We start from the raw sequence: 10,000 nt of genomic DNA, 5'->3' as shown, positions 1-10,000 counted from the left end.
TTTGACAAAATCAAAGCTGCCAGACTTGTGACCTCAGCAAGTTGAAGCCTCGGCTGCTTTGTCAATGTCCAGCTTTGCAGCTTATTTTGTGTTATAATTGCTGTAGCTCCAAATATTTTGCTTCGGTTAAATTAAATCAACATACTGGACTCGCAATAAAAATGATATATTTTTGAATGTATGCAATTTTTATCAAGAAGGAACGAGGAGATGGAGATTTGTTGTTGAGCGGAAGGGATGGGGGTGGGTTAACAAGTCCTTTTGCACATGGTCGTTATTTCTCAGACTATCCTGTGCTGACACAGGAAGCAGTTATGGTATTTAAAATTCCATCAAGTTTTCACACAACTTTCCCCAGAGTCATAAAGTTAGTTGAAACCAAATTTTTCGACCCTCCACCAACTATAGGATTTTATCATGACATCGAATAATATTCATTGTCAAATGACACGAAAATAACATTTTGATGATGGACCAGCCACGAATGTGTGCGTTAGGACAAGGCTCCAAGCATCGGCATGTGTCGTGATTTGATCAATCGGGCAGCTACATGTGCAGATAGTGATTGCACAATCAAAATGAGCAAACAGGAAATTTCGAATGAATGAATAAATAAATAAAAAATGACCATAATGAATCAATAATTTTGAAATAGTAGTATAAATAAGACACCCACAAAATTGTACATTAAAAGACTGTGAATTCGTTTTTTTTCTCCAAATAAACTGGAAGCAGATATTGGAAACAAAGGCACTATAAAAATGCACATGCTGAAGATTTGGGATGTAATCTGTCTGTGTCTGTACGCTTTGCAAACCAGCACAGCACATGGCACCTGCCACGCTCTCCAAGCTAATCGAGTGGCCAGCAAAAGGGTCCCTGGGCCCATCCATCAATGTCGTGGCGCAGTGAAAGGCTGGGTGCACCCATGGTCCGGCCTACAGAAAGGGGTAGCATTGTACGCTTGCCGCAAGCCATTAGTGGTGAACAAACGTGCAGGAGCGGGTAAGTCGCTGACGATATCGGGCTTCGATGGGAAGATGGATTGCACGGTGCGTGAGAGGCATCTTACCAAACAGCTGAGAAAGCAGCAATAGAGCAAGGCCTGAGCTTTCAGAGAGTTCGTTCAAAGAAAAAGAAAAGAAAAAAAGGAGAAAAAAAAAAACATGAAAAGGAGTATGGAACTCGGTTTTGTGTCACGTACAGGGTTCAGATGTGGAGAGAGAGAGGACAACACAAGGGGAGCTTACAAAAAAAGTTCTGTGAATAATTTAAATTCACTATACCCTTTCAATTTAAGTAACGAGTGAACTTCCAAATAACTTTACACGAGTTCAAAAGCAGTGCGATGAAATCGCCTCAAGTAATACCTTCATGATGTTCACTGCTCTCGTCTCATTGAAAGAAGAAGAAGAAAGTGGTGTTAAAATGCTGTATCCACTAACCTGCCGCAGATCTATGAAGGCCAGCTGAAGAGTTTCCCCCTGGAGTCCTGAAACTGGCTCTGAGCTGGCAAATGCTGCAGGAGAAAGAAATGATGTCCTGATCAGAGGTGAAACGAGTCCTTTCAACCTTCTTGGATTCAAGTGTCGCTTCATAAAAAGCAGCAAGCTGAATAATATGCATTCGATATTAAAAAAAAATGTGGCATTCTTGACAATGCAGACCAATCTTAAATGTAATGTGGAGTGAAAGTTCGATTAAGTGGCTGTGAACGATGCAAACAATTTCAAATAAAACTATCGTCGCTGTGCGAGGGAAACATCGGTAAGGCTGAGGACCGAACCAAAATAAATTTAAAAAAAAACTTGTATTAGCAAAACTTTCCGCAGAATCCTTGAACAACCTTGACTGCCCACCCCCCACCGCCCAAAAAAAATCCCCGACATATTACTTTTCAGGTAATTTTAACCTTTTGACGAAGAAATTACACCTATCTTACCTTACAAGGCCACAAACTTTCTGATAGCCTCATACTTTAACGGTTGACCATAATTGAGGATTTCAAATGAAGGATCATCACAAACATTTCACAAACAATGTTTTCTCTTCATAAAAAGGGGAAGTCTGGTGTTGGCTTAGTGGTTAGGGTGGTGGCTTGGGATCCTCGGGTCCTGAGTTCAAGCCTCGTTGGCCGCTGAATTAATACACCAGGGGGTTGACTCAGCCTGTCATCCTTCCGAGGTCGGCGAAATGAGTACCACTGTATACTGGTAGAGGGGCAGTGCATCAGCGACACAGTCGCGCTGCCAATAAATGATAGCTAGCCTGGCAGCTCAGCTGCCATACGCAAGATGATAAAAAGGGGAAAGAAACCATGTTACACAACCTAAGGTTTTCAGTTTTAGGTATGATAAGGTGAAAGAGCCATGAACATATTACTTAGGCAAAACCTTTGACATCACCCTCCCCCCTCCCCCAACAAATTCACTTTTCTCACTTCACCTCCCCCCTCCCCTCTCCCCCCTTCATGTCCTTTTCTCAATTCGTTCTTTCTTTCTTTTCTACCCTCATCTCACCTTCTGCTTATATAACGGACCGAATACGATGTTAATTTCTCCGACAGTTTTCACATGGTACAGTGAAAGATGTGGAAATTTTTTACAAGCCTTTTGACAAGGTACTAAACCTCACTTGTTAAACGTGCATGAAAAACAAATGAAACAGCTCATAGCTTCTGTTAGGTGCATATAACAAATGACAACGGCACATGGGAGAGCGCGTACCTCTGCCAGACTGAACAGTTTACGTTTTGTATCGCACTGTTAGGTTGGATCTTAATCTGGACTTGAACCAAAATCTAATCGGCCTGTTCTTGTCGCCAAACCATGTCGTCCACTAAGTTTCGTCACACCTCATCGTTTTCTATTTGAAATATTGTGTGAAAATAGTTTTTGATGAAAATCATCTCTTAATGATGAAGAATCACTTGCAAAATAATAATAATAAAAAAACTTCTCATGTCCAGATTTGGATCTTCACCAAAATCAAAACAGATCTGCCTTGTCACACACCCAACTGTCCACCAACTTAGTCTGAATCCAGACACAAGTTTTTGGTATGTTATATATATACATATATTTTTTGTCCCAGCAGTCATGGTGAAGAATAAGTTTAAAAAATTCTCGGATCCGGATCTGGATCTTCATCAAAATCGAAATTCTTCTTCCTTGTCACACACCCAACTGTCCACCAACTTTTGTCTGAATCTGGACACAAGTTTTTGGTATGATATATATATATATATATATATATATATACATATATTTTTTGTCCCAGCAGTCATGGTTAAGAATAAGTTTAAAAAATTCTCGGATCCGGATCTGGATCTTCACCAAAATCGAAATTCTTCTTCCTTGTTACACTCCCAACCTGTCCACCGAGTTTTGTCCAAATCCGTCCATAACTTTTTTGAGATATCCTGCTCACAGACAGACAAACAGACATACAGGGATGAAAACATATCGTCCATCCACCTTCGGTGGTGGAGGTAATTACAGAAACAAATTAAAACAAATAAATACATTTTCATGATAGAGCAAATGTAGTCGAGGTTTCATACAATGCAAACAAAATGTATATTAAACAGCAATAAAAAGTACAATTGGTCAGCCTATACAATAACATAATATGCAAAAGAAATGATGTTTTTCTCTTGCACTGAATGTTAATGTTCTTAAACGAAAATGTTGAATAAATCAGGGATCTATATAGTTTCTCCTTTAAACACCCAAATCACCACTTTATACAAATGCTTCCATATTTTTGTCAGTAACACATCTCGTCTACATTTACTAACAACACCCGATGAAGATGGGGTTATTTAGGCTTTGGTTTGGCATCAAGTCCAACACAGAACTGGCAATGTGTGAAACAGGGATCCTGGTGTAAACAGGCTGCATGGTAATGCGTAGTCCAAGCTTTGCCCCCTCTCGGCCGAGGGAGTGACGTGCCACCACCCGAGCCAACGTGAGGTGTGGGCTGGGCATACGTTACGTGACGTATGATGCTTGCTCGACCAACGCGCCGTTATTTCACGTTCTCACATCAATTTGATGAAGGATGAAAAGTTCATACAGTACTGTACTGTGTCGTGACGTTGACCTTCTGGTGTGTTAAAATGATGCGGTTTTGTGAAAATTTTATGGAAATAGGCCTCGGGGTTTGGAAACGTAAAAGGAATGAATGGGAGTGATGAAGTGACGAGTTTTGGGCAACAATTTTTTTACCAGCTGGTTCATGAGCATCAGTAGTCATCGTTCGTATGTGGCACGTGGCTGTGGTTTGACATCAGTTCTCACAGAGCACGGCGGCACCGCTGATGCAATGCTCCCTTGCAGATTAGAGCAGTAATTTTGAATTACACCAGGTGCTGGCGACAGCACGATGAGCATTGGTAATGTTAAAGCTTAAAAGTTCACTCTCAAATGTGGCTTTTTATGTTTTGTTTACAGGATCTAAAGCTCACAGTGGTGCTGTGCGGCACATGCGCACACACACATTAACGAGCATTGTTGCCATTGGCAAATTAAACTAATTGTACCAGAAGTCATTTATAATTTGATGATATTATCTTATTGCTTTTGTTTTATCAAAAATAATTATTTTGGATCAACACCACATGAATTGTTGTTCGGTAACGAGAATATGACAATTATAATAAAATACATGGTCATCTCCGGTACATAACATTAAATCAAAATCTGGAAGACAAAGGCATCACATTTCATTTTTGAAAAATCTTTTATTTGAGAACGACGATATTTATATGAAAATAGATATTATCAACATACGTTTAACATTCTGTTCTTGCACGATGTGATTGTCCACTGCGACGAGCCCAATTACCGAGATGGTTCCCGCGGCAACGTAATTCAGCCAATCACAGCTGTGATCTAATCAGGCTGAGTTAATGCAATGAGGAATAGATATGTGCAATACGAAAGCTAGATGTTCAACGTTTTTTTTTTTAAATATCACGTGCACAAAAGTACATGGACGGATGACCGGTCGGTCATGATCATCGGATCGGTTAAAGCTCATTTTAATGTGTCCCATCTCCGACCTTGTTGGAGGGGCAGGGGACAAAAAGGAAAGACAATGAATGAGCATTGACAATGTGGTCATCTCGAAGCTTGATGTGAAACAAGAGGAAGAAATTATAAAATTGAAAAAGAGAATCTGGTTGTGATCAAATTTTTCGACGTCACATCCTTGCATGGGAAAGGAAAAAAGCCACACTATCATGGAGTACGGTAGTACTCAATATTGTAAGGACGTCACGAGGAAAAAATGGCCACCCATCAAATGTGGATAAAAAGAAGAGAATGTAGGATGGTCGGAGACGGAAAGGACGCGAGTAGAGTTTTGGAGAGAAGTGGAGATATAGGAGTTTGGGGATATAACAAAAAGGAAGGAGTAGAGAAAGGAGAGAGGATAAAGAAAAATTCTGCCATGTTATAGTACAAAATAAACAAATGACTCCAAAAGTGAGGCACAACAGGGTAGCAGAGTGTCCGAGTGGACACACAAGGGACGGGAAAATTGGACGGGAACTAAGGGAACTAGGGAAGAGACTTGTATGAGAAAACAGCAGGAGTACCCGGCGTTGCTCGGTATTGCCCGGTCTATTTTTTTGTGGGGGCCTAAAATACTTCCCGACACCTACTAACGAATGTGGTCAAGGAGAATTTAATATTACCAACCTTGTTTGGTTGTTTTTTGGGGGGATTCTATCCCCACATGTTTATCACTTTAAAAAAAAACAAAAACATTCTGACGGATAAAATTATGATCCCGGACTCATGAAGGAACTTGAACATGAATCACTGATGCAGAATGAAAACACAAGACGTATTAGCAAACATCAGCAAATTACAAGGACATTCGTAGACCAAATAAACATGTGGCATATGGGATGTTAATAAAATGGGGCTCACAACACGAGCCAAGGATTCAAAGAGGAAAGATAAAAGTTCATACGACTGAAGCAGAAAATGCAACTTATATGAATTACCTCCAGACATGTTTAACTTGATGGTGCATGAACGGCTGCGAAGCAGCTCAAGTGAATGAAACAACTCGATATCAAGAATATCCTTCTGCAATCATGTTTCAAAATAAGGGGCATCAATAAGTCCTGAAAAAAACTGCATCGTCTCATATTTCTTCAAAATTCGCAAAAAGTTACAATTGCTACGCCATTCGTTCGATTTAAAATAAAAATCTGAACCGTTCATCGATGCTTATTCATCGACCATCAGTTGTGTATGCCCTCAAACAGATTAAATGAAGTGGATGCGGACGGGTTTTGCATTTTGGGATGCTTTCTCTTTAGATTTTGGGTTAGTTCTGATAATGTCTCTCATCTACTTTTCTCTCCAGCATTCTTTCTCATCTGATCTTTAATCTTTCATGTGACCTTTGAGATAAAACGTATGTTCAGTGGGTGGACATGTAACGCGAGGAGAGGGATCTCCATCGACGCATTTTCCTCAAACTCGAGACGCAATAATGTGGATGGTCCCTGAGATATATATACATATATATATATATATATATATATATATATATATATATATATATATATATATATATATATATATATATATATATATATATATATATATACATATATGTATATACACATATATAGATTGTGACACCAGATATATATGTACAAAGCCTCAAAAACTCTTGTTCATATATTTCTTTGTACTTTCATACTTAATTATCTGCCGACACATGCTGACCCCTCTCTCTGGCACTCCGACTCCATCTCCCACCCACCCTGCATATTCGCTGTCACTCCTTTGCCAATGCTAAGGTACAACCATCTGCTCTTGTCTCCCTGTCTTCCTCCTTTCCAAAATCTTGAGTTGGTGACATTGTTTTGCGACAAAGAAGTGTTAACACTTGAAAATGTCAGCTTCTCCTTGCTTCCCATGGAGCACAAAAATTAGGTTTGTGAGTTGGCACGCCTCAATGAAGCATCGGGCCTGCTGATTTGATGCATCGCTCAAAAATCTTGTCACCATAACCCACATGTAAGAGCTTCAGTAATTGGCAACTGATTGCCTGACTTTCTGGATTATCAGCTTTGGTCAATTCATCGTGTTTTCAAACCATTCTGCCGAGAACCCCTCCAAAAGAATGGGTCCACAACATTGGGTTATGGGTCGACATCAGTAAGGAGATCTCATCCATGTTCAAACAATCAGTCAATCTTGCAATGCAATCTCGCTGTCCATCACCCCACCTCATAGCTTATAGGTTTATGTGTAGAAGTTTATCTTCTTTGCTGGAGGTTTTCATGCATCATCGTACATTCACAATCCGTCATCACACATGCCATTAAATAACCATATATAAATGCACCATACAACACAATTTACATTACCAATAGGGCTGGAAGGATGGCCTAGAGATAAACACACTCGCCTCGAAGCTGGTGCAGTACCCGAAACGAGTACCAAAACACAGCGAGTTGCGCTTCAGGAGAAGTCTGGGTGGGAATGTTTACAGATCGAGTCAGTCCTATTCTAAAGTGCCATGGTTGGTGAGAGAGGCACCAAACACCCAGCCAAGACAAGTGAAATCAGCACATATGAGGGAGAGAGGATTGGGATGAGTGGATAAAAGTTTGTCCATATTGTTTGAGATTGTTATTTTTATTTTGTATATAATGTCAAGGCTCGAACGAGAGCGGACACACAGAACGTACAACAAGGGGAGCAGGAGACAAGAAGGTGAGGAGAGGGAAGGACAAAACTGGGGAACAGACATGAGGAGACCTGTGGAAGGGTGAGGGATGGGGTGGGGTAAACAAGGTGGAAATGACAGGAACTTTCAGGAAGGAAAGCAGGGAATTTGAAGGAGGTGGGTTTGTGGTGGATTAGCAGAGGTTGTTCATGGTTTTGTGTTTTTGGATTGTGGTTTTGGATGGGGGAAGATAACAGATGGTGGTGAACAGCTGTTTTAAGATGTGGAGGGAAGAGTGGTAAAAACGAGGAATGAAACAGTGAAGGTGAGCAGTGATTCTTGATGATGGTAGTTTTACCAGAAGGGGGTTGCTGGTGGACCTTGAGCGCCCTGCAGAAATATGGAGGGTGTGGAGGGGCATATCTCAGACAGAGCAGGGGGGCGAGGCCGGAGAGGAGACGGTAGAGGACAGAAAGACCACCGACCTGCCTGCGGTAAGAGAGTGAGAGACCCAAAGACTCAGCCTCATAGCGGGAGATACCAATGATCCGAAATGCCTTGGATTCCACAGCGTGAAGCCATGAAAGGTGAGAGGCAGGAGCACCAGCGCAGAGGAGAGAGCAGTACTCCATCAGGCTGCAGACAAAAGCTTTGGATGTGATCAGGAGCTCAAGTGCGCCAAGGAAGGACTTTGCATGAGGGATGATGCCGAGTTGGCGACTGGCTTTGGAGGCCAGCTTGGAAATGTGGCTTTCCCAGGAAAGATCATGTCAGATAGTGAGACCAAGAAGCTTGAATGAAAGGACTTCTTCAAGAGCATTGTTGAGAAAGTAGAAGTGGGGAGGGGGGGAGGGGTTCCAGACACTCTTCAGAAAGACATAGTGAGAGTGTGACATTTGTCAGGATTGAAAGACATGTTCCACGTGTTGGACCAGTTTGTGATTTTATCCAGGTCTGCAGGGAGTGAAGAGGCTGCTGCTTGCTGATCTGAGGGATGACAGATGGTACGGCAGAGGGTGGAGTCATCAGCAAAGATATAAAGAGGGTTTGCCAGAGAGTTAGAGAGATCATTAATGAAAACCAGAAAAAGAAGAGGGCCCAGAACGCTGCCTTGAGGAACTCCAGCCTGGTCAGGAAGAGGGAATGAGAGAACTCCATTAAGGGCCACACTTTGGCTGTGACAGGAGAGGAAGTCTGCGAGCCTTGAGTGGAGATGGCCTTGGATACAATAGGAAGAGAGAGTTTGGTGAGCAGGGCGGGGTGCCAGACCACATCGAAAGCATGCGATACGTCGAGGGAGATGGCTCTGATTTCATGTCCGGCATCGAGGATCTCCATCCATTGTTGGGAGAGCAGAAGCAGAATATCCAGGGTAAATAGACCTCGTCTGAATCCAAATTGATGATCAGAAATAAAGCCATTGGAGAAGAGGAAGGATTTAATGTCTGATGCAAAAATGGAGAAATTTAATGAAAATAAAAATTTAATGTCTGAAGATGTAGATCGACATCTGTTAAGAAGATGTAGATGGACATCGTCACTGATAAGAGGATGGCACAACACCCAGATGAACAAAAGGTGGGAGCAAAGAGGAAGTCGCAGCCAGAGGTACTCCTGGGGGTGGGAGGTGAAAGGGCAGTACTAGAGCAGTGGGAAATTGAGTTATTGAGGAAAGAGCAACTCTGCCACCAGGGCATGGTTTTAACCTATCAAATCGGAGGAGACAGTGAGCCGGTAGACACTCGAAGGAGTTGGGGACATCCTGTCAGAGGAAGGATTCTGTGAAACAGATGATGTCTGATTTTTGGCAGTTGGGATGGTGCAGCAGTGGGGGGAGGCTTTGCAGGGACAAGTTGACGATTTGGAGGGGCTGGGGGGAGGGGGATTAGGATGAGGGGGGAAGGTTTGAGCGTGAGGGGTATGGGGGAAGGTTGGAATGCGAAGGGTGTTGAGGAAGGTTTGAGTATGTAGTGTGTGTGGGAAGGTTTGAGTGTGTGGGGTACCTGAGAAGGTTTGAGTCTGTGGGGTGTGAGAGAAGGTTTTAGAGAGTGTGGTGAGGGGGAAGCATTTATGGGGTGGGGTGAGAAGGGATGCAGAAAGGGGGGACATGAAGCTTTGAGGGGTGTATGCTTTTCTGTATTCCGTATTCTCAACTTTGATAGACAGAGAGCGATCATGGGATGGGAGATTTGAACAGTTGTTAAATGCACGGAGACATGCTGTGTTTTATGAGTGGGGGTGAGGAGTGGGTGAGGTTTGAGGACAAGGCACAGAGCAGACAAAAACCTCAGAAAAATAA

General features: G+C 42.2%; 1 protein-coding gene across 9 annotated transcripts in view; it reads right to left on the bottom strand.

Moving 5' to 3' along the window:
* Positions 1-10,000, bottom strand: part of LOC147035384 (exocyst complex component 6B-like) — a 290,908-nt gene that overhangs the window by 45,841 nt on the left and 235,067 nt on the right. For all 9 annotated transcript variants that reach the window (XM_085897305.1, XM_085897314.1, XM_085897321.1 and 6 more), the window contains one exon: positions 1,446-1,519. In XM_085897305.1, coding sequence (XP_085753431.1) covers positions 1,446-1,519 — 74 coding nt within the window. The remainder of the gene's footprint in view (positions 1-1,445; positions 1,520-10,000) is intronic.

The sequence above is a fragment of the Eptatretus burgeri genome, chromosome 1, assembly GCF_056783735.1.
Source record: "Eptatretus burgeri isolate ZD-2024b chromosome 1, Ebu_testis_v1, whole genome shotgun sequence".
In the NCBI taxonomy this organism is placed as follows: Eukaryota; Metazoa; Chordata; class Myxini; order Myxiniformes; family Myxinidae; genus Eptatretus; species Eptatretus burgeri.
The sequence above is the reverse complement of the archived record's forward strand: the minus strand, read 5'-3'. Positions and strand labels throughout refer to the sequence as shown.